The 25,012-nt window shown below is 41.7% G+C and overlaps 1 protein-coding gene across 5 annotated transcripts in view; it reads right to left on the bottom strand.

The window, feature by feature from the left end:
* Window positions 1–25,012, bottom strand: part of TTI1 (TELO2 interacting protein 1) — a 52,251-nt gene that overhangs the window by 13,093 nt on the left and 14,146 nt on the right. The window contains exons 2-8 of one of the 5 annotated variants that reach the window (XM_071211702.1): window positions 18,725–18,754; window positions 14,376–16,717; window positions 9,094–9,303; window positions 6,058–6,206; window positions 2,881–3,021; window positions 524–728; window positions 160–247 (exon numbers count right to left, since the gene is read on the bottom strand). In XM_071211702.1, the coding sequence (XP_071067803.1) occupies window positions 160–247; window positions 524–728; window positions 2,881–3,021; window positions 6,058–6,206; window positions 9,094–9,303; window positions 14,376–16,677 (3,095 nt within the window). In that variant the 5' untranslated portion in view covers window positions 16,678–16,717; window positions 18,725–18,754. Of the gene's footprint in view, window positions 1–159; window positions 248–523; window positions 729–1,471; window positions 1,614–2,880; window positions 3,022–6,057; window positions 6,207–9,093; window positions 9,304–14,375; window positions 16,718–18,724; window positions 18,755–25,012 lie in introns of those variants that run through there. The other 4 variants (XR_011647322.1, XM_004463652.5, XM_058287067.2 and 1 more) reach the window with 4 other exon arrangements.

Below are 25,012 nucleotides of genomic sequence, written 5' to 3' on the forward strand. Positions count from 1 at the left end.
TAGTAAAAATACCACTCTAGAGTTGGCACAGTAAAGAAATCATCTTAACCTGGCAAAAAGAGAAAAGAGAGTAGAGATGCCTCAACTCTGCTAGCCATTAGCAAATCATCTATAATTTAGAACAAATGCAAAGAGATGCGGGTGATCAAGCAGACTTACCTCCTGGCAGCCTCTTGTAATTTCACGGGCTGTTTGGCACTGAGGTAAATCAAGCAGGCATCAGCCACTTTATTCAGGTCACCCTCACCTGCAGAGAGGAAAAACAAAACAAGCATTGGCCCTCAGACTACATTCGGGACAAGCAGTAACCAGCTGCTCTCTGGTGAAACTGACACTGCTAGGCAAGGTGCCCCGGGCTCTTCATCCCATCCCTCAAGCCAAAAAGCACATGAATAAGTGAGGGCAAAATAAGCCCGAAAGACGTGCACGTGAAGGGAGATGAGGGGGCAGGGTTAAGCCGAGTGCTACAGCAGGGGTGAGACAGAGCCCAGACTGTGTTCACGTGAGTCTAGCTGGTACCTACCTAGGTCCAGTCTCTCGCAGAGGGGGCCCAGGCCCTGCAAGATGGCCACCTGCAACTTGAAGGCCAGCGTGTGGGAGTAAACTGGTCCAGCCCTGGCACTGACAGGAGCCTGGGTAATTAGGGAGCCAGCCAGCTTTGGCAGGACATCTTTGCAGAACCGGCTCCTTAGAAAATCGCCACACTTGCCTCCCAGGGTACGTAAAACCTGTAGAAACAGCCCCCAGCTTGGTGACTGAACATCACCAAGGCAGCAAGAGAGCTAAAGAATGCTTGGTAATTCAATTTCATCTAGGTCTCTGCTTGAAAAAAATAGAATTACTGCTGTTAATTCCTTGCCCACGGTTTGTGATTCTGACAGTTATGAATTTGGAGGTCTCTGCTCCCAAGGCATGGCTGCTTCTATCCATAAATACAGATTACACAGAGAATAATTCAAAGGAATCTTGGGTTGGATGAATAATATGATTAATACCGTGATTTCCCTCCCCCCTCTTGTTCAAAAAAAAACCAGAGAAGCACTTAAAGCAGCTCACATAGATCATCTCTCAAATCTTTCTAACATCCCTTAAGGAAAAAAACCTGTGCTTTTAACCCTAGCTAGCTGAACAAATACAAGCAGCGTCCAGTTTAGGTGTCAGGAGGTCAGTGACTGGGCCAAGATCACTTGGCTGAGTCAGGGCAGGGTTCCCAGTGGTAGGGGCCAAGCCTGCATTCTTTTTGTTCAGCAGCACCATCTCTTAGGAATATCACCTTCATTCCAGCTTTCTTAACAGGCAGTTTCTTTGCATGGCTCTTGTTTTAAGGTCTCTCGAGCAGAACATATTGAAATGCTTTGCCCTGCCGCACAAGACAGTACACAGGATAATAGGAATTTCTTTAAAAATTGGTAAGCAAGGCATAACCAGTACACAGCGTGCTTGTTGACTTGGTAAAGGATAAGGTGCTTACTCAGGCCCTTCAGCTGGACTGCACAAGGTGGCACGGGCCTCCGCTGTCACCGGTGTGTGTGAGCGGAAAACGCAACTTCAGTTACAGCACACGCTCCTTGTTCTTTTTTTCATTTTCTATGCCTGCTGCCATTTCAGATAAGCTATTAATTTGCATAAAGGAAAACAGCACATCTGAATAAGATTTAGCAATGCTTCTCTACCCTCGCTCTCTATATATACATGCACAGATATATATGCATATATTGCTTGGAAAAAATATTAACAATTTTATATGAGCTTTAAATATAAGCCTGTCTTTTGATCCAGTATATGCTGAAGAAACTTAAAGGAAACCATAATACTTTTGCCAAGTACCTTAGTCACATTCCCAGCCTCATTTTATGTCCCTACACATCTTTTCTTTGCCTCATCTTGCTCAGCTAACTCTTAATTTCTGTTAAATCGCCATGGGACATGTATCTCTGCAGGCTGCCTTACGTGCTTTTAAGAATAAGGAAGGATATAAATAAATAAGCTAAGATACTTAGACTAGTATAAGCCAAACTAAGTCAGGGATTTTTTTTTAGGTACCAAGGGTTAGAGATTGAACACAGGACTTCATATGCACTCAACCACGGAGTCACATCGCCTTCCCTGAGTTGGTTTTCTGGTTTGCTTTGTTTGCTGTTTTTTTTTTTCCAGGAGGCACTGGGAACTGAATCTGGGACCTCCCATGTAGGAGGCAGGTGCTCAACGGTTTCAGCCACATCTGCTCCCAGTTAGGGATGTTAATACCTTACATATATTGGGCTTTTAACTTTATAAAGCATTTTTCCAAATAGTCCCATTTTATCCATAACAACAATGCTAGGAGAAAGGTAGGTGTTCCCAAGTCTGATCTGAAAAGGGGCAGTGGTCACAGACTTTTCCCAAAATCACTCAGTTGAGCATACCATGCCCATTGCTAGAACACAGGCCCCTTCACTTTGACTCTTGTGCATGCCAAGAGGGACATGGCAGTGAACTCAGAGATCTGGGTTCTATCACCTACAAGCTGGGTAACCTTGAGAAAATTCCTTAGCTACTCTGAGTTTGTTTGTTCCTCTGCCAAACATGGAGGTGATAATACCTACCTTGCCAGGTTGTGAAGAGATCAGTTCACATATGGGGAAATACTGAGCATGGTGCTCAGCACATAGCAGGTGCTCAATAAATATCGGCGCCCCTTTTCTCTACTAGTCCACTCTGCCTTGAATTCAAAAGGAAACTGACTTTTATTTTCTTCTTTGTGTTTTCCTTATTTTTCTCTACTCCCTACAAGGTATCTGATGTTGCAATCACATAAAAAGAGAACAAACCCCTGAAGGTGAGCTCTGTGTGTACTCCCTCCATCCTCAGGACGGATGGTGGAGGGTGGCAAAGCAGTACCTTGAAGGCTCTGAGCACTGCCAGGGGGTCATCATTTGTGAGTCGGTGCACGAGTGAGGGCCAGGCCCGATGAGCCAAGGGAAGGAGCTGGTTCTTATGGGACTGCAGAACCACCACACATAAATCCAGCACATCTAAGACCTAAAAGAAAAGAGGGCATAATTTTAGCAGATGGTAAAGGGCTTGAAACCAGACACTTGAGATTGTCATTATTTTAAAAGAATAGAAGTTAGAAACTCATGAACTGAATCAAGTATTTACTGAAGCCTGACTATACTCTAAGCACTGGCTTGAGGTACTGGGGACACACACAGGAAGAAAATATGCACATTTCCTGGCCCTCGAGGAGCATTTGGTCAACTGAGGGAAGACTTCATTGGATACCACTCAAATGAAGAGACAATAACAATTGTGAACATGATAGGAGGGAAAGTAAAGGGTGAAATGCAAAGTAACTAAGGGGTGGGATCTAAATGAGGTAGACTGTGGGGAGGGTTTTTCTGAGAAAATGACTTCTAAAATGAGATATAGAGGATGAGAAGGAGATAGTCACATAAAGAGTGAAAGAGGTTCCTGGTGGAAACAGTAACAGGGAAAACCGAGAGGTGGGAAAGAGCTTGCAGCACTAGGGAAACCAAAGCAGGGCAGTGTGGAGCCATGTGGGGGCAGGGTTGGATGGGTGGGAGTGGGCAGCTGGGGCTGGACCATGAAAGTGTCATGTTAAGGATTTTAAAATTTTATACTATGTGCAGTGGGGAGCTACTGAAGTGTTTCAAGCAGGAAAGGGACATAATAAGATTCATGTTTTAAAAAGGTCATTCTGGAGTACAGATGTAGCTCAGTGGTTGTGCACCTGCTTCCCATGTACGAGGTCCTGGGTTCAAGCCCCAGTCCCTCCTAAAAAAGCAAAAACAAAGAACAAAACAAAACAAGGTCCTTCTGGCCACTGAGTAGAAAGGGGAGTGGAAGAGGGCAAATGAAGAAATGAGGAGGTCCTTTGGGAGGGCAGAGCATACGACCTGAGGAGGAAGACGACACGGGCACATGATGTTGGCTAAGAGGCAGTGAAGCAAAAGCACTTGAGATCTATTTTGGAGATGAAATGGCTTGGATTACTAAAGGAATGGATATTGGGAAGGAGAAGACAGGTACCAAGAATAGCTGTGTGGGTTCAGGCAAGTAGCAGCTAAACAAATGGAGGGGCCACTTAACAAGATGTGGAGCAACGGAGGAGGAGCAAATCTAGAGGCTGGGTGAGATCGAGTTTTGTTACTTCTAAATGGAGAAGTCAAGTAGGCAGCTGAGATACAGGTCAATCTTAGAAGAAAGGTTTGGGACAGACTAGGTGAAAATTGGATTTTTTTTTCAACTTTCCCTGTTTATATTTTCTGATCTCTCATATCTCAAAGCTCTTTGAAAACAGAAAGGCTGCTTTGGTGTCCTAAGACGACAGAGCAGGCTTCCCTCCCACACAGACAGGCCAGCGTTCTCGGAGCAGGTCAGGGTACATGTTTGAGTCAGAAAGACTGACTGAAGCCTTCCAATATTAATCAATAAACCCTTACTGGATGCCTATGTGTCAGTCTACACCAAGACTGGAACAGAAAGAAGACAAAAGAGGCCCTGCCCTTGAGGGGTGACTAGCTAGGCAGGGAATATGAGAAGAGAGCAGAGTAGTACAGTGGGAACAGACTATTATCATATGATGGTCTAATGAAATAGCTTTGGGATCAAACAGCTTTGATTTTAAACTCCACCCCTGATAGAGCAAGCTACCATAATTCATTGATTCAAAGACACACAGTCTCCCCCCTGCCTAGAATGTTCTTCTCCTTGCCTTTGCCCATTTGTAAGGATGCTTCCTCCTCAATCTTTAAGTCTCAGTGTAAATGTTGCTACCTCAAAAAGACCTTCCCTGATGACCGGTCTAATTCAGAGTACAAGCAATCTGTCTTATTCAACAGGGTGTGGTACAGAGTAGGTGCCCAAGGTATGTTTACTACATGGGTCAACCACTATTTTCTGTCACTGAACTTGTTTATTGCTGTTACAGCACCTTCTAAACTTGTATGTGTGTGTTTGTGTACTGCTTCTCTCCTCACAATAGGTGGGAAGCTCCATGAAGACAGGAATCACATCTGCTTCCTTCCCTTTCATATACCCTCTGACTGGTAGTAGTCCAAATTAAGCATGCATGAATGAGTGCAAGTACCATAACCCTTGTGGTTTTATATTTATAATTGAAAACCCTGTGAGGTAGGCCCATTAACTCCATTTTACAGATGAAGAAGCTGAGGATCAAAAAGGTGAATTAACTACTCAAGTTTACAGAGCTGGTAAGAGGGATAGCCAGGATGTGAATAGAAGTAAATAGGCTGGACTTCAAAGCTGATGCTTGTAATTAACTACAGTATGTATACAATTGGTACACAACTTCCATAAAGAGGAATACACTTGAGCTGGACCATGAAGGATATATAGGAATTTGCTATACATATAACCAGAGAGCTACAATAAAGCCTTGCATATTACAGGCACTCAAAAAGTGCTTACTGAATTGAACATCGAATGAATGCTAAGAGGTGGCTCAGGGAAGACTAAACAAATTCCACAAGAAACAGACCTGGGATTTGAGATCATCTATGGATCAGGGTTTCCTAGCCACTGTCCTGTTACTGGAGTCTGTACTGTATATTTAAGTCCTGGCTGATAGAAGTGCTGCTTGGGAAACTGCCAGGAAATGAAGGTATAAGATTAAGAAAAGTGTTGATGTTTCCCCTAGGATGAAAATGGAAACAGAAACAGAGATAAGAGCAAGTGTCAGGCTTGGAAGAATGTCCACTTTAAAGTATTAAAACCAGCATTCTACATTAAGTCAGCTCAGAGAAGGATATCCTTTCTAGAGCACATGACTTTCTTTTCCCTGGGGATCTAATGAATACCCAAAACTTTATGCTTTCTAATTCAGGGGCCTCAGCTCCCTTTAGGCATCTGAGTAGACACAGAAAGATGTAAGCCTGCCATTCCACAGATAAATTCCTCCTGATGCCTTCCCCTGGCCACCACACATGGACCAGGAGATAAGGGTGGCTACTTGCTCATCCGAGTCGGCTCTGCCAACCAGAGCAAATCCGAAGACCTGGTGCCCGGAACTGCAGAAAAGGGCTGCACACTGACCTTCAAGCGGATTTTCAAATTTTTATCTGACAACAAGTGGATGCAGCGCTCCATCACATCCCTGGCGATTTGGATCTGCACTGGCAGTGGTGGCTCTACATCAGGAGGGGAGGCATTTTCGTCCACTTCAGGGAGGACTGGCTGCTCCTCTGGAAAAAGAACAGAACTGAACAGTTTTGTGAGAGATGCCCCAACCCAATTTGATCTCCCAACCTCAGACTCAGGAACAGGACCTATATGTAGGAACAGATCCAAAGGAAATCAGCCGAAATCTGGGCCAAGTTGTAATGAGCTAGGATGTTCCCCACAGCCTTCACTCTTGGAGCTAAAAATTGGGGTATAAACCCTCCATCTCCATACAAGGGGGAATAGTTATGTAAACCATGGACCAGCCACACAATATCAAGTTATGAAGTCCCTAAAATTTGTGTTTACTGGGGGCTTTAATGACTATAGAAAATGCTATAGGAACATTGTGTTAAAGGGAAAAGCTGGATACATGAGTACTATTACATATCTTCCTGCATGGAAAGAGGTACAGCAAAATATTGATAGTCAGGATCATGAGCTAAGAGGGGATTTTCATTTTTTTTCTATACCTGTGTTTTTTCTAAATTACCACTAATAAATATTTAGAAAAAAGGCAAAAGAGGGCAGGGCTCTAATTTGGCCTGAGGCTGGGCAGTTCTCTAGCTAGCCTTTGCTCGGCCCTTTACTCAACTTTCTTTCCTCTTGGTTCATCCTTTGACTAAAGGGCATTCTTGTCTTCCCCACCAGCCTGCCAGATCTTTGGATGGCCAGGATCAAGTCTTACTTTTCCTTGTATGACAGATAAACCAGGGAAACATGGTACAATGCACAGGGCATAGGGTTTGGTCAGAGAAAACTAGCTCAAGTTTTGCCTTCATAATCTACTAGCAACTACTTCATCATACATTACCTCATCTGAACAATAGGGATAAAGCATATGTGCCTCATATGCTTGCTGAGAGGGTTAAATGAGATGCAAGGCACCAGCTAATATCATTCTTTCACTGCATAAACCATTGCATTGCATGAGATGGGTGTAAGTTTATAAGGGAAAACAACACAAACAACTGAGAATTGCATGAAACCCCAGCCAAGATACCCTTTGTTGAAAATTTGTCCTCTCTCTACTTAGTCTTCCCCCTCCCAGTGCCCCTATTGTCAGCTGTGCTCATTTTCCTTGAGCTAAGCACTGCTCCCTTAATCTTTCCATTTCTGTTTCCTGTGCTGGAAAAACAGAAACTTACCATAGAAGCCATACCTGCCTATAATAGATACTGCAAAGATAAATGAAAACGCATTTGTGGAATGCTTGGATTTCTTAGACAAAGGGACCTCGGATATATAAGGTGCTTTTATTTGTGGATAAAACAAAAAACTCATGTCAAACCAACATCAACCCAAACATTCTTTAGAATGCTAACTGTGTGGTATGTACGTGATAAACAATAATTTTAAGAATGATAGGGCTGTGCTTGTCTCCCTAGAGGATTTGTTCTTTGAAATCCACCTACTGCAGAATGTTATTTGAGGGATGTGGATTTTTCTATTATTGGAAGAAAGGTTTGAATCATTCAGTCTGCAACTAGTGAAAATCAACTAGAAGAAGATCCTAATTGTGAAAGAACGGATTCACTGCCTATGTCTGAAATTCAACCAAGAGGGGCAAATCCCAATTACAGGGAATCACAATGCCTCCCCAGCTTCAGGGTTTCCAGGTTTGGGTGAGGGGAGTAGTTCATGAAAGGTTTGGGTTGGCTCAAGAAAAACAAACCTGAGAAGAAAAAGCCTGACAGATTTCTGATCAGAAAACTGTGTTTGGGGGAAGCAACAACTTAGCCCTGCATAAGTCATTACTTGGGTCCTGGGACGCCTATCTCCCTGCTATTTAGGAGGAATTTATTGCATTGAGCTATTATTTCCTGTTATCCTGGAAGTATTAGCACCAGTTCACTCAAGTGTCTTAGAGTAGATTCCACCACCCGCCATCCCTCTCCCCCTAAAAAAAAAGAAAAAGAAAAAAGACATTTGCTTGATTCTAATCTAGCAAACTAATTTGGGACTCAGTTCAATTTAGGACAGTTCTGAGACCACCAAGCTCATTATGACTTGGCATTTTATATTTGCAGAGGAGATTCTAATAATTTATTAATCCTTCCATGACCTGAAGCTCCAGATTGAGCTTGTGAATAAAACAACAGGCTAGAGCTTTAACTAGCCTGAACTCTCTTCCCCTTTATCATATAAATTGGTAAGGAAAACACTGAAATCTCCTCCCACTAATAAATAGACAATGGGTCTCAGAAAAAATTATTTGGAAAGAAGCATTTAGAAAGATGTTCAATCTTGCCAGTAATCAAAGAAATACAAAGTAAAATAACAAGAATGATCTTTTCACCTATTAATTTAATAGCAGAAGTAAAACTGCTAAGAGTCAATGTTGGTGAAGCTATGGTGAAACTAGTATTAATCCTGTGCTGCTGATGGGAAGGTGTAAATTGATACAACCTTTCTGGAAGGCAATTTGGCAAGCATAAAATAATGTTCATATTTTTGACCCAGAAATCCTACTTCTGGGAATTTATAGAGAAATATGCAAAGCGGAAGAAAAGGTCACATGCACAGACTCATCCACTGCAGCACTGTTCATTAGAGTGAAAAGCTAGACACAATCTAAACTTCCCAGGAAAATGTATACTTAACAGCAGCTATTAAGACATCAGTTGTGAAAACTCTATAGCAAAATGGGGAGTTGCTTATGCTGTAACTAAATATAAAAAGAGTATAATGCATTTAAATGAAGCCTGCGACCATAAAAAACAGGTTTTTAACAACAACAAAAAGAGTAGAAAAAGATTACACGAAAAGTGAGATTGTTATTTTAGCACGGTGGGATTAGGAGCGATTTTTCTTGTTTCCAAACTTTCTGTAATGTTGTTTTATTGTTTTTATAATAATATGTTTGAAAAAGAAAAGGAAGTCTAAGCTAAAATAAGTAATAGTTATTACCTTCTTCATTATCAAAATCCGAGACATTTCCATCTGCTACATTCTTCTCTTTGAGATAGTTCAGCAAGAACAGTTCAATGTCTTCAGCTGTGGCAGTATTTCTAAATCCTTTGTTAAGAGTTGTGGGTCTTTGGCTCAAATGACTTCCCTCCTTCTCTGAAGTCTGCTCTTGGAGTAGCGTGAGATTGCTTGTGTCTGGGAACCACTGGGCTATAAATAAAGCATTATAAAGTTGATATATTTATCAATTCTGGCATCAGTACTAGGCGTTAGCATTTGAAAAGTAGAATAAGCTTTTGGCCATGGCCTGCAGGGCCCACTGCATGACCCAGTCCATACCTGCCTCTCCAATCTCATATTCTACCACTACCAGTTGCCCATTCACTGACCATTTTCCAATGCCTTCAAAGTGCCAGAGAACATGTACAAGCAACAAAATTCTGAGTACAGGATATACTACTCATTAGCAGAAGACAAAGCTTTGAGAATGGACATAATCTTGCATATGCATTTCTATCACAAAAGAACTTTTGCACATGGCATTTCTTCTATCTGGAATACCCCACCTCCCATTGATCCTGGTTAATTCCACCTCATTTTTCATGTCTCAGTATAAATACAATGTGCCCAGTAAAGCCAACCCTTAACTCCCCAATACAATTTAGGTCCCCTGTATTTTCTCTTATGTAGCATTATATACACAGGATATCCCTTCATATCACCTCATCACCACATGTAACTCATCGTTGTGTGCCCTGTTCAGTATCTGAATCTCCCAATAGACTCTATGCTCCATAAGGGTAGCAACCTTTGATCACTAGAAATCCAGTATGTCCAGCATAAAATCAGTGCTTAAAATATATTGAGTGAACAAATATATGGGAGAACATGTATAAGTGACAAAATTCTGAGTACAGGATATACTAGAAAACAGGCTCTACAGAGCCTTGAGAATAGATAGTCTTGCATATGTACTTGACAAAAAATGTTCAGAAGACTGGCATTTTCTCTCCAATGCCTTCCCTTATTCAGTGATGCTCCAATAGTTCTGATTTTGTAATCACTGAGTAATTTCTAAATGTCAATGAGTCCAGTGATTTTCTAACTATGCCTTGAGGAAACTTAGGGTTCTGCAGAAAAGTCTCAGGGACGGGCACCAAGGAGACCACAGGCTAAATGGGTGGATTGCTATCCCTTCTTCAATCAAAGAAGCTCTAATTTCAATTGTTTTGTATATTGGGGTTCCCCCTAAGGCTTCATTTCAAAAAAAGGTTCTATTACTTAAAGAACAAAATAACAACAAAAATTCCATAGCCTGAAAAAAGGTGCTGTGGTCCAGCGCCCTCATTTGGCAGGCAGCAGGGAAGAAGCCTCTGATAACTTTAGCACCTGCTAATCTCCTTTTTATCAAGGAGCATCGGCACAGAGGCAGATGGGAGGTGCCAGGGGTAGGCCACTGGGAGTAGCAGCAAGCAAATGCCTGAGATGAGAACCTTCAATCCAGTCTCTGGCTATGTATGGATCAATTATGTACATTTCTTCAATGCAATGCCCCATCCCCAGAAGTAAATCAGGGCCTTAGTGTACTCCAAGCAATTGTGTTCTCAAATAGAGCCAGGGAGCTACATTTATACTGCTAAGAGCAGACACATTGCGAGGATTATTTCTAGCTTCAAGGCTAGTGCCAGATGAAGCCTTTGCTCACAAATGAATTTTAAACATAGGAAAAGTTCAACCTCACTCTTAATTGAAATTAAAACTATAATAAGGTACTATTTTTCTCCTACTGCATTAGCAAAGATCAAAAAGCTTGGTAATATACAGTGTGGGTGAGGGTGTGGCAAAATTGGCACTTTCTTATATTGCTGATGTGACTTTAAATTGCACAATCACATTGGAAAGCAATTTGATACTCTTTATCAAAAATTTAAAAGTAATACCCTTTAAAGCAGCAATTCTACTTTCAGGTGTTATGCTACTGATATACTTAGAAAAGTTCAAAATGACCTACAGAGATTCACTGCAGCATTTTTCCATGCTGGAAAAAGATCGGAAACAATTGACTGTCCACCAAGAAATGACTGGAACATTATGGTACAGCCACACAGTGTAATACTATGCAGTTACAAAAAGGATGCTGTAGGGAAGTGGATATGGCTCAATGGATAGAGCGTCCGCCTACCACATGGGAGGTTCAGGGTTCAAACCCAGGGCCTCCTGACTCGTGTGATGAGCTGGCCCACACACAGTGCTATCAGCGAGCAAGGAGTGCCATGCCATGCAGGGGTGTCCTCCACATAGGGGGGCCCCTTGTGAAGGAGTGCATCCCGTAAGGAGAGCTGCCCAGTACAAAAACGTGCAGCCTACCCAGGAGTGGTACACCATACACGGAGAGCTGTAGCTGCAAGATGACGCAACAAAAAGAGACACCAGATTCCTGGTGCCACTGACAAGAATATAAGTGGACACAGAAGAACACACAGTGAATGGACACAGAAATCAGACAATGGGGGTTGGGGTGGGGGTGGGGAAGGGGAGAGAAATAAAATTAAAGAGAAAAAAAAAAGAGATGATACCTTAAAAAAAAAAAAAGGATGCTGCAGTCCCATGTCCAGATGTAGCATAATCTCTAAGTTCTGAGATATATGAGTTCACACTTTGTTATTTTCAAAGCTACCCTGTATTTTTCTTGTTATGATTAATCAGCCAGTCAGTAGTTGGTGCTGAGTGTTAATTTAACTGAAGGCTCTTGCTCCCACTGAGGGCAATGCTTTTCGGCGAGTGCAGTGAAACAGTGTTTGTGGTAACTCAATTTCTTAAACCATCTACAGAGTTCTTTTAAGAACTCTCAGAAGATCTATGAGACATTTCTATTCTCGTCTTTTAAGAGCTGCCATCAGTTAAACAATTCAATGATGAACAGAAGTAATAGCATAAAATGCTACTTTGATTCCTGCTTGATCATATCAACTCCATCTTGGTACTGCTAATTACTCAAAATGCAAGTGTATTTTGGGTCGTTTCAGAAAAGTTATCCCCAATGTAGCTTCTTTTCCTAGGATGCTCCAGAGTCTATCATAACTACCCTCATTTTTCTGTGACCCTTCTTCCACCACATTAAAAAAAGAGAGTGCTACACCTTTGCTACAACTTTCCTCCTTCAGAGATGACCAGACATCAACAATTCAAGGGCATTCAATTTTCAAGGCCTAAATTAAGATTTTGCCCAAGAAAACATATTCCATAGGCCTTTTCTTAATATATTTTAAAAATCTCAAGTTTAAATATAGTACAGGGAAGTAGACATGGCTCAACTGATAGAGCGTCTGTCTCCCACATGGAGGGTCCAGGGTCTGGTCCCCAGGGCCTCCTGACCTGTACGGTAAGCTGGCCCATGCGCAGTGCTGCTGTGTGCAAAGAGTGCCATGCCATGCAGGGGCAGCCACATGTAGGGATGGCCCACACACAAGGTGTGTGCCCCGCAAGGAGAGCTTCCCCCCATGAAAAAAGCACGGCCCACCCAGGAATGGGGTCACACACACAGAGAGCTGACACAGTAAGATGACACAACAAAAAAGAGATGCAGATTCCCAGCGCTGCCTGATAATACAAGCAGACGCAGAAGAACACACAGCAACTGGACGCAGAGAATAGACAATGGGGGGGGAAGGGGAGAGAAATAAAATTTAAAATAAATAAATAAAATTAATATAGTACAGTCCTCCAAAACAGTAAAGGTGGAAGGACAGTTTATTTGGACCATGAAAGGCAGTCACAGCCTAGTATGCTGCTTTTAGGAAGGTCTCTCTCCAAGAGGGTGGGGACTGGGCCTGCCCTGTTCACTGACTCCCCCCTGACCAGCCCAGCACACAAGCTTCCCAGGGCTTGCAAAAGAAAACCTAAATTCCTTCCCTTGGTCCATAAGGCCCTGCAGAATTTGTCCTTGCCTACCTTTCCAATTTCATTTTGTACTAGTGTCTTTACACTGGCCTCCTTTCTGTTCTCCAAAGACTCCTAGCCCTTTCTTCCCTCCAGGTCTTGCACCTTGTCCCTTTGCCTTTCAAAGCCAAAGAAAGAATGGGTGAGCCCTGAATGTACTAATGGGCCCTTCCTATCTTTTAGGTCTCAGCTCCAGTGCTGCTTCCTCAGAGAGGCCCTCCCTGACCCTGCAACTTAAAGTACACTGTTCCTATTACACTCTTCCATCAAGTGTTTATGTCCTTCACGGCTTCGCAGCATCTGACATGAACTAATTTAATGATTCGATTACTTGCTTATCATCTCTCTCCCAGTATCAAGGAAGTCCTGTGACAGTTTATCCATCTTGTTCACTGCTGTATCCTCATAACCTAGCACAGTGCTTGAATGAATAAAAGAACATTTACACTGCATACGAATGCTCATGAATGAATGAATGAACATTGGAAATGGCATCAGCTACAGAGCAGAGTACTGTCCCTTCCCAGTCAACTGGGGCATTGTTTTTTTATTCAAAGACTGACTTTTCAGTTGAGGAATTCTTTTTCTTCTAGTCCAAAATGTTGCTATTTCAATGGGGCTAACACTTCTAACAGGCACCCCAAAGGATCAAAGACAAGAGGACAAAATCAAGCCAACTCACACAATTAAAGGGTTAAAAGGAAGTTTCCAGACCTGCTCTGTTCAATACGGTATCCACTAGCCACATGTGGCTATTTAAATTAAAATCCACTTCCTCAGTCACATTAGTCCACCACTATGACTAGTGGTTACCATATTGGACAGCACAGATACAGAACACTTTCGTCACTGCAGAAACTTCCATTGGACAGAATTATTCTAGACTACCTGTGGACTGAATAATCCATGTTATTACTGTTCTCCATTAGCACATATACTGCTAACTCCAAGTACTGTCAGAAGCAGTTTGGTATATCAAAAATAACTTTTTTGAAGTGAGACCCAATTTATCAAAATCCTGACTTTACCCCTTACTAACTGTGTGACCACAGGTATGAAGGCTCTCACTGATTCTTATTTTTTCTTATCTGTACAATAAGAATAAAGTTTATATTTAGTCTACAGGCTTTATATCCATGGCACAGAGCAGCTCAATAAATGGTAGAGATTATTAAAAGCATAAAAAAATTAAAGTGTCCCCTATAACATATAGGAATGGACAGATAACTATTCAAATAACATCCTCCAGAACATAACCACAAACAATGAACAAAATAAGCTCAGGCAACCTAGGATATTAGTCCTGTCCCTCAAATCAGCATTAGAAAGGGCTCTTGATATACCTAATGCTGTTAGCAGGGCATGCAGAACACTGACAATGGAAGTAGCCCTCTTATCGTAAAACTGGTCCAGGGTGGCCAGGACATCCTGAACCACATCTACCACCAAAGGAAGCAGGCTAGCATCTGAGTTCCGCAGCATAACTTCCAAGACCTTTGGGGTGTGAGGGTGCAGAGCCAGATGACGCAGATTTAGAGAGATCCCATTCACCAAATAGTCTGAGTTTTGATTGATCAGGTGCTGCAGGGAGTCGTAGCCACAAGCATGGCAAATGTCCATCATGGCACTGGTAGCCACTTGACTAATGAGCAGGGTTTGGTCTCCTGCCTTTTCTAGTACAGGATATAGGACTGACATCAAGAGCAAACAAAAGTCTTTTTGTAGTGCATATGCAAAGTGGCCAATCCCTTCCAACTGGATGCATATTTGCCAGATGTTGCTGTTCATGGAGCAAATAGAGGGACTTGGCTTTGAGGAAGCTGGAAAAGATATTACTTGGCAGGTGTGTGCACCAGGCGTGATGGCCTGGAGGCCTGACTGCTTCACTGTTAGCTCCCCTCCCATTTCCTCAGCTTCGATACAGGTTACCAAATGCCAGTTTTCTTGGCTTGTGTATTCTTCGAGTATAGATGTCACGATCTCTCTCAGTTCCTCTGAGCTTGTTTTAATATGTTTTTCATGAAGATCCTCCACCTCCAGACCAGCAGCCCCTACAATCAGTTCATTAAGGATCATGGCAGCTTGCTTTCGATAAACCACAGATTCATGGTACAGTTCCATAAAGTGATCCACAAGCAAATAGAGGTTCCCATAAAAACCAAGAAGCTGACAAACCTGCCTCAAGAGCAGAAAAACCCTCTCATCTGTGAAGAAGCGGAAATATCTCCTCTGGATCTGATTCCACGGCTGTGAGGCCAAGATCTTTGGAGAAGCACTCAGGTCATCAGAGTTCCAATGCCGTTCTTCAACAATTTTGATGTCAGCCATGTCTAGTTCTAGAACTTGGATGAGTGCTTTAGAAAGGCGCTGGAGATGGGCCACAGAGTTGAGGACAAAGCTTACTTTGGGTCCCAAGAGTTTCAGATAACCAAGTAACAAAGAAAGAGTAGAGAGTTTGCCCTGATCATCTTGGGAGTTCATTAGGCGGGGAAGAGATGTGGTGAGAGAATGCAGGTTTTCTGACAAGATATCAGCAAAGGCTCTGTTGCCCACCACTACTTTCTGAAGTGCAAAATGTCTCAGAACTTTATTGCATTGGGCTTGGACTTCAGGGCTCTCATCATTTACTAGACCTACCAAAGCCTTCAGAAGGGGACCAGCAGATTCAACCAGTGACTGACTGCACTTCAAAAGAAGGACCTCAACAAGTTCTACCAGTTCTAGCCTTACCTTCCAATGTGGGTGAACCGAAACACACTCAATTATCTTTTTAATAAGGACAGTCAACTTGTCACCAGTATTTTTTACCCAGTCTGCTTCCCTGTGAACCATCAGTTCTGCTATTCTGTGCTCAACTGCAGGCTTTGCTTGGACCGTTGAGTCTCTTCTGAGCTGTTCATCAGCCAGAATGAACCCCACTGTCTTGTAAAAGATGCTGAGGGAAGATACTACAATGCTGTGACCTTGTTTAAAGTCTCCTGTGATAACCCTGGTAAGTGTAGTTGAGATTCCGGGTAGAAAAGAAGCAAACAAATCCCCCAGCTGCTTCTGCTCATGTTCTTCCAAGGACTTTGGATGGTCTTCACATTCACATTGAAAGAGTAGGACCTGTAAACACTTTAAGGCAGCAATTTTAATTTGCTTTGATTTCTCCTGTTCTGCTAGGCCTAACAGTAAAGATACAGCAAATCCTAAACGAGGCAGAATGGAGGGCTCATAAAAAGTCAGAACGATGTCCCCGTAAGCTGAGTGCATTAATGTACTGAGTCCCTGGATCACAGCCAATTTCAACTCCTCTGACACAGCTGCGGGTTTTTGGGAGCTGGGCGAATACAAACAAGCAGAGAGTTCAGAGAAGAGTTCCTGGAGAAGGTCCTGGTCCTTCACACATGTTGAGGAGAGGACGAACGTGAGGCACTCCACCACGCTCTGGATCAGTCGCTCTCTTTTGGGGCCTGGGGTCTTCAGGGTAAAGCGCAAAGGGAAGAGGACATACTGCTGAAGTTCCTGAAGGGCAGTGTCGCTTACGACTCGTAACTGTGCCTGCAGATGTTCCACATTCTCCACGGTCTGGATCTTTGTGAGCTGAACACAGACTGGACGTAAAACACCAAAGGCCTCCTTGGGAGTGTCAAATACTGCCATTGCGCAAGAGCTTTCCTCTCCTGAAGAAATATCCTGCAGGCTGGAGGAAGGAAACTTTTCAGTAAAGAAGGTCAAACTCAAAGAAAGTACAAAGTGAACTTGCATTCATTCATTCAACAGATAGTTACTGGGTGCCTAGGTGCCAGCCACTGCACAAGGTACTAGAGGAGCAATGGAACTGAAAAGTCTAGTAGGGGAAACACATACAGTTACAAAACAGTCTGCTAAGGATTAAGATAGGCCTGTGCTTATAGTCCTAGGTGAGTGGGCAAGAGGCACTATGCAGTAATCCTGAGAAAGCCAAAGTGGGTTTCAGAGGAAGAAGTTTCAGCCCAGATTTGAGGAAGGAATGAGGAATTTATGGGCTATTCTAAGGAGTTTGGATTTTTACCTGTGGAAGTGATTGGGAGCCACTGAAGGTTTTCATTTTTTTCAAATTGAGGTATAACATATATAGAGTAAAATGTACAAGTTTTAATGTTCAGCTCAGTGAATTTTTATGTCTGTATAGGCCCATGTAACCACAAACCAAATCAAGATATAGAATATTCTCAGCATCTCAGAAGGCTCCTCTCATGTCCTCTCACAATCAATTCCTATTTCTCCTGCCCACAGGTAACCATTATCCTGACTTCTATCACTACGGGTTAGTTTTACCTTTCTTGCCATTGTGGGGTTTTAAGCAGGGGCTGAGATGACCTTTATGCACTGAAAAGATCCCCCGGCCATCAGTAATATGGGAGTTTGGATTAGAGTTGGGTGATACTGAAAGCGGCCAGAGAAATGGGAAAACCAGGAGCACACGCTATCACAGAAATCATGGGAGAGGAGAGATTTGAGCAGAATAGATAGATGGAAGGCAGGCAAGTAGGTAGTGAGAGGTAAGAAACAGAGCAAATTAACACCTGAGAATGTCTCTTTTTTTCCCCCCCGTTTCTTTTTTTCTCCGTGAGGAGAAATGCAAAGTCATGGGCTGACAGTAAACCAGAAGGGGTTAAAAAGGGGGACTGAGAAGAGAAAATGAAAGCCTCCTATAGTCCCTTTGGGGAAGCAGAGCATGCTGGGAAGACATAAAAATGTGGCCCAAGGGTACCGAGGACTGATCTGACGCTGGAGACCATAATGTATACAACTGTAAATGCTGGTGCTGCACGGAGACTTAGAGATCATATAATCTGGTGGTTTTATTTTATTTTTTTCTTTTTGGCTCTACTTGTTGGGGTTTCCGAAAAGATGGATGCAAGAAGAAAATGTCCCTAATGCCTCTCTCTGCCCCCAATCCAAGGAGCTCTCCTGAACCCAGTGACTGCAGGGCTGGCAGGCAAGTGGTACCCAGCGGGGGTGGACAAGACCTGCTCGATCCAGAGAGAGAGCTGGTACTGGCCTTTCCCATGGGTCAGGAGGGGCTCCAGGGCAATAAGCAGGACTCTGACACTCTACAGAGTCTGGTCCACTGAGCTCCATGGGCCCTGTGAGGAAAGGGATTGCTGAGCTCTGCAAGGGTTCCTGGGTGGAAGCCAGAGAATGGATGACAACACTAGGGTGCTGGAAAGTTTCCTCTTGGAATTGGGCTGGGATGCTAACTCCCCTTGACTCCAGTCCACACACTGATGACCCAGAGGCTGCAGCCAATCCCTATTTGAGGTACTGTACTGGGTAGCTGGATCAACGGGAAGAAGAGGAAAATAACCACTTAATGGGATCCAGTAGCCAGAGATAGGAAAAGGAAGGTAAGATGGTAAATTTTAGACTAACAGAATCCTTACAGGAGACAGACAAGAATTTAAATAATAAAAAGACTAAGGAAATTAAATTACAACACAAAGGATATTTCTTAGAAGTAAAAACATGATTTTCCACACCAAAAAAGCTCAATTGATTAAAAAAAAAAAGAGATGGACAAATCTGGAAAAACCATCAAAATAACTGGGAATTCTGGAAGGAGCAAAAGGAACAGATGGAAGAGCTAAAACAAATGAACAGTAAAACATTTCCCTGAGCTGTAGGAAAATTTATCTGGAGTTTGAAAAGATTGAAGGATACATACGTAGCCACATTCTAGTGAAATTCTTGAACTCTAAAGAGAAAAGAGAAAAATTATACACTTTCAGGAACAAACAACAAATAAAATACAGAAGAGACTGGCATTGGACTTCTCATTTGCAACATGGATGCTAGGGGACAGTGGAAGAATCCTCTATTGCATGCAAATAAAGGACAGTGGTCCCCAAATCCTATTCACACTAAGATCTGTCAGGGTGAAAGAACAATATGCAGGAATTTGGGGATGGTATTACTCAAATACCCTACCACAAGAAGAGACCTGAGAAAGAACTCTGTTCAAACAATAAATGAGTCAGAATAGATCTAAGCAGGGGAAGATGGATTAAAAAGGAAACACTGGTAATTTTTTTCTTTTAGCTATGGCAAACTTTCTTCAAAAAAATATTTAAGTGGAAACCCAATACATAACATAGTGAGAGTCAGAGCACCTCTGATTAAAGCTAGGGTGTGGGTATGATGTATCTCTCTTATCCATCTCATGAGTTTTAAGAAGGTAACTTGGGAACCCCGGGGGGGGTGGTGGCTATCAAACTACGTTCTTGGATTATATGGTAAAACCTGCAATAGAGCTAATGAAATGGGAACGCTGTATGTTCAAAACTGAGCTGACTGGTTCTTCCTACTGTATTTTATGATTTATGGCATCACTGTCCATCCAGACCTCATCAAAGCCAGAAACCTTGAAATATCTTCTTTATTTCGCCTTTCTCGTCAGCCCAATATTCTGTCTCATCAATTCTCCCCCTTCGACATCTTTCAAATATGTTTATGATGATCATCATTTCTATAGTACTAGGCTGATTGTAACTGTTTCCTACCTGGCCCCTTGGCTTCTATGCTTGCCCTTCTTGACACTGACACGAGTAATCTTTCTAAAACAAAAATCTGATCACTCTTCTCCATGCTTAAAATTCGCCAATTGTTGTCCACAGCCTGCTTAAAGTACAAACACCTTTCTACCATGCCATTTATGACTTTTCACCATCAGGCCCTTGCCTATACCTCTCATTGTTTCACTCCTTAAATAAACTACAACCACGTAAAATTAACATTTTCCAATTACAATGCAATTATCCAAACAGGTGGTGCTATTTCATATTCACCTCATTTGTCCTATTATTGTACATAGCTCTATTATGGTATTACCCTCAAAGTATTATTTGTGTATATGTCTATCTTGCCAACTTTAGACACAAAGGCCTCTTTGAGGGCAGGCAATCCTATATCCAGAACATAGAAGAGTATCTGGTACAGGGCAAGTACTCAAAACCATGTGGACAGATTCTGCTTTCAAGTAGAATGTAGTAGGTGGGACAGGTCAATAATCCTGTTGATAAGTAGGAGAAGCAAAATGAATTACAAAACTCATTTCTTAAAGCATCAAATAATTGTGGAAATAACAAGGACTAGATGGACTACTATTCAAGGAAGGGGAGAATGTTTTGAGATGCATCAACCATCAATAGCTGGGGTGTTTTGTTTTGTCTTTGCCCTTGGTGCATTTGATGATCTGGACATGGGCTCAGGATTAGGGTATGGCCCAGGCTGAGGGCTGTCACTGGGGAGTGAGAAACTACAATGCTTTTTCAATGGTCATGTGGGGCTGCAGAGACATAAACTGCAGTTTTGAGCAACCTCAAAATACATGGCTCTGGAAGAAGGGTGCTGCTGGGAGACAAAGAAATCAGTAGAGTTTGGGTGTTCTTCAGAGGTGGAGCAACAAAACTGGAGATGGAGGGGCCTTAAACACAGGTCTCCCCTGAAGACATGTGCCAAATTTTGAAGCTATATGATGTGGGAGCCCAGAGCTAAACTAAAACCACCAAAGGGCAGAAGGTAATCTCCCAGTGTTTTAAGGCTGAGGAGACAAACACCTGTCAGGCTCTCAATTGAATCCCTGGAGGATCACACCCTAACAACAAGGATGAATCTGAGTAAGACTGAACCTTACCAGGACTACAACCCAGCTCAGTCCTTGACTAAATTGAACTGTTCAGCTTCACCCCTAACAATGGAAATGGGGAACCCTCTCTGGTGGTAGAAATATTATATGGAACAACTATGATTCTTTTATATGATGTCTGTTACATAACAAAATGTTTTCTAGACATGGGAAGAGACAAAAACTATAGAACTGACAAGAGAAAAAACAGACAACAGAAGCAGACCCAGAGATGACCCATATATAGGCATTAGCAGATAAGGACTACAAAATAAAAATATGGAGGAAAAGATGGACAAAATAAATGAAAGGATGAAGAATTTCAACACAGAAGTAAACTATAATCTATATAAAAAAAAAATCAAGTGAAATTCAAGACCTGAAAAACTCAGAATCTATACTTAAGAACTCAATGGGGGAGCAGGTGTAGCTCAGTGGTTGAGCATCGGCTTCCTAGTATGTGGTTCTGGGTTCAATTCTCAGTACCTTCTTAAAAAAAAAAGAGCTCAATGGAAATGGGATCCAGACATGAGGCAGCTTACATTCTGAGGGATCAGCACCTAGTGGGCTCCAAGCAGGGATAAGGCCTCCAGTGAGGAACTTGACATCATTAAATCCTGAAGTAGGTAATATTTTATAGAGGAGGAAAATGAGGCATAGAAAAGTCAAATGACTTGCCCAAGGTCAAACAACTAGTAAATGATAAAAATGGGACCAAAATTCTTAGCTGTCACCTGAGCCCATACGCTGCTCCTAGTGCCTGACCAAATCCTACCAATTTGTCAAAGTCCAGCTCAAATGTGACCTTCTCCAGGAAGCCTGGAGGGGATCTTCCTCTTCTAAAAGTACCTATATATATGACATTCAGCTAACCACAGTAATTCATGACTCCATCTCTCCACTAGGAGGGTAGAGATGATGCCTGATTTAGCTCTGTATTTGTATCACAAAGCCTAGCAAATAGTGGGTGTTCAGTATGTATTTGATGAATACAGGAATGAGTGAATGAATGGGGGCAGTTTCAGATGACTGCTTAAGACTCCTATGAGGTGCTGAGTACCTTTGTCCAGCCCTAGGGAGCTGTGGCTCTTGGCTGTTAGGGATGGAAAGGACCTCCAAATCTGGGGTGCTCAATGCCCTGGTTGCTGGGAAAATTACTGGGCACTGGTGGGATTATCTGGTAAGCAGAGGGCCTAAAGAAACCTGTCTTCAACCATGTGTGATAACCAGGTACCTGGGCCCCAACCTGAGTTGTGAGGAAGCAGGGGAGATGTAGCCTGGGTCCCATCCCAGTCTAATGTCAGTTTCCTTCAGGGAACTAGCCTCATTAGTTGTAGGAGCTATGGAGAGGTAGGAAAACCTGGTGCAATAAGTTCCGACTTCATTCATTCACAATCACTGTCAGACCTTTGTCTTATCCTAATCTGTATTTTACTTTTTTTTTAAAAAGTAGAATCAATTCTAATTACCCAAATGCATGAATTTATTCTCCTTTTAAGAAATTAGATCATCATATAGCTAGTCTTCTTTGACTACCACTTCCAATCCTGATCCCATTCCTCCTACCCACTCTTACCTGCTGTTTCGTTTGTTGTATATCCATCTAGATATTATTACTTTTACATAAATTTGTCAATTTCTTGAAAAAAAAGTGGAAGTGGGAGAAATTATTTGGAAATCACACATCTGACAAGGGTCTAATATTCATGAAGAGATCCTGCAACTCAACAATAAAAAGACAAATGATCCAAATAAAAAATGGCCAAAAGGCCCAAATAGACATTTTTCTAAAGAAGAAATAAAAATGGTAAAAAAAAAACACCCCAAAACATACACTTCAAAAAATGCCCATCACTAATAATTAGAGAAATGCAAATCAAAGCTACATTCTACAGCTACTAGAATGTCCACTATTAAAAATAATAGAAAACTACAAGAGTTGGAATGGATATGAAGATAGGAATTCCTATTCACAGTTGGTGGGAATGTAGAATGGTACAGCCACTATGGAGGACTATTTGGTAGTTCCTAATGAAGATGAATAGAGATGGGCCACATGACCAAGCAATATTGCTACTAGGTATATACCCAGAAGAACTGAGAACAGTGAAACAGACACCTGCATACCAATGTTCATAGTGGCATTACTCACAACTGGCAAAAACAACCCAGGTGTTCATCAACTAATGAATGGATAAACTGTGATGTATACACATGATGGAATAGTATTCAGCTGTAAGAAGAAATGAAGTTGTAAAGTGTATGACAACATGGATGAACCTGGAAGACACTATGTCGAGTGAAGGAAGCCAGACACAAAAAGACACACTGTATGATTGTGCTATTATGAACTAAATGTATTGTGCAAACTCAAGGAGTTAACAACTAGAATATAGGTCAGTAGAAAATAGAATGAGGTTAGAAAATGGAAAGCTGAGGGTTCACCTGTGCAGAACTGGTAAAAAGGTTGTTCCTATATCTTTGGAAATGAATAGAAGAGGTGAAAGTACATCATAGTGTTTGTAACTAGCAATATGGGTAATATTGCATATATAAGACTGTTTTTCTTTGAAACTGAACAAATGTATATTAGTTACAAGTTGTTATTATCAGGTAAATAAACTCCAACATTGCCCTAAGTGAAAGAAACCAGATACAAAGTACTACATAGTATATGATTGCATTTATATAAAATATAAATCAATTTATAAAGATGGAATTAGATTAGTGGTTATGTAGGGGTGGGGAAGGATAGAGAGTTTGAGAGGTGACTGCTAAGGGGTGTGGAGTTTTTTTTTTTTTTGAGTAATGAAATTTTTCTAAAATTTTTTTGTGGTAATGAACGTACAACACTGATTATGCTAAAAGACAGTGAGTTACTTTGATCGACTGTGGCATGTAAATATATCTCAATAAAACTACTTTAAAAATATTAAAAAACAACAACAGAAATCACCAACAAATTAGGAAAAAACAAATAAACATAAACCTACAATGAGATCTCATTTCACACCTCCTAGAATGACTATTAAAAAAACAGAAAACTGCAAGTGTTGGAGAGGATGTGGAGAGATAGGAACACATACTCTCTTGGTGGGAATGTAGACTGGTACAGCCACTGTGAAAGTCTATTTGGTGGTTCCTAAGGAAGTTGGATATAGATCTGCTATGTGACCCAGCTACACCATTACTAGGTATATACCCAGAAGAACTGAGCGGTGACATGAACAGACATCTGCACACCTGATATTCACAGCAACATTATTCACAGTTTCCAAAAGGTGGAAACAACCCAGGTGTCCATCAACTGAAGATGGATAAAACTGTGGTATATACACATGATAGAATAGTATTCAGCTGTAAGAAATGAAGTCATAAAGCATAAGACAACATGGATGAACTTAGAGGACATTATGTTGAGTGAAACAAACCTGGAGCAAAAGGACGAATTTTGTATGACTTTGCTATTATGAATTAAATATAATAAGCAAACTCATCGAGTTAATAGTTAGAATATAAGTCACTAGAGTATAGAATGTGGTTAGAAAATGGAGAGCTGAGATTTAATCTATGCAGTATTGGTAAAAAGTTCTTTGGAAAAGTTTGGAAATGAATAGAAATGGTAAAGCACATCATAGGATTTGTAATCGACACTAACACATGGGTATGACAGTGCTTTTGTTGTTGGTTTTTGTTAGGCCCAGGGCTTGTCCTGCCCCCTCCTCTTATCCCATCCCTCCCCCTCTTCCTGCAGGTGCGCATTCCTAATTGATAGGAAACCAGAGCTCTGGCCGTTGCCCAGTTCCCTCCTTAAACATTCCCATGGATAGAGAAGTAGCAACCAGTACCTGAGGGATGCAAATGGGACCATAGAGCCTATAGGAGTTATCTTGCCTCAAAACTACAAAGCTAGCAGAAACCATCACAAACTAGTCTCTTTGTAGTCTAGCCCCAGAACAAGTTATAAAAACTCTGTCCCCTCCCTTTGCTGCTGCTTTCTACTTCAAATACAGCCTACCTGATTTAGCTCATTAGGCTTTATTTATAGACCCTAACTCCCAGCTTGATTTCTAAAGTGCCTCCTTTTCTCAGCTTTCCTCCGAACCTAACAGTTTTTTTTTTTGAGTAATGAAAATGCTCTAATATTGATTGAAGTGATGAATGCACAACTCTGTTAGTATACCATATGCCACCGATTATACACTTTAGATAAATTGTATGGTTTGTGAACAAAAAAATAAAATAGAGTGGGTTCTGGGAAAAATACACAAAAGATATAGATTATAGTTACTAGTAATACTTAGACAATGCTCTTTCATAATTTGCTAC

This window comes from Dasypus novemcinctus, chromosome 24 (assembly GCF_030445035.2).
Source record: "Dasypus novemcinctus isolate mDasNov1 chromosome 24, mDasNov1.1.hap2, whole genome shotgun sequence".
NCBI classification, from domain to species: domain Eukaryota; kingdom Metazoa; phylum Chordata; class Mammalia; order Cingulata; family Dasypodidae; genus Dasypus; species Dasypus novemcinctus.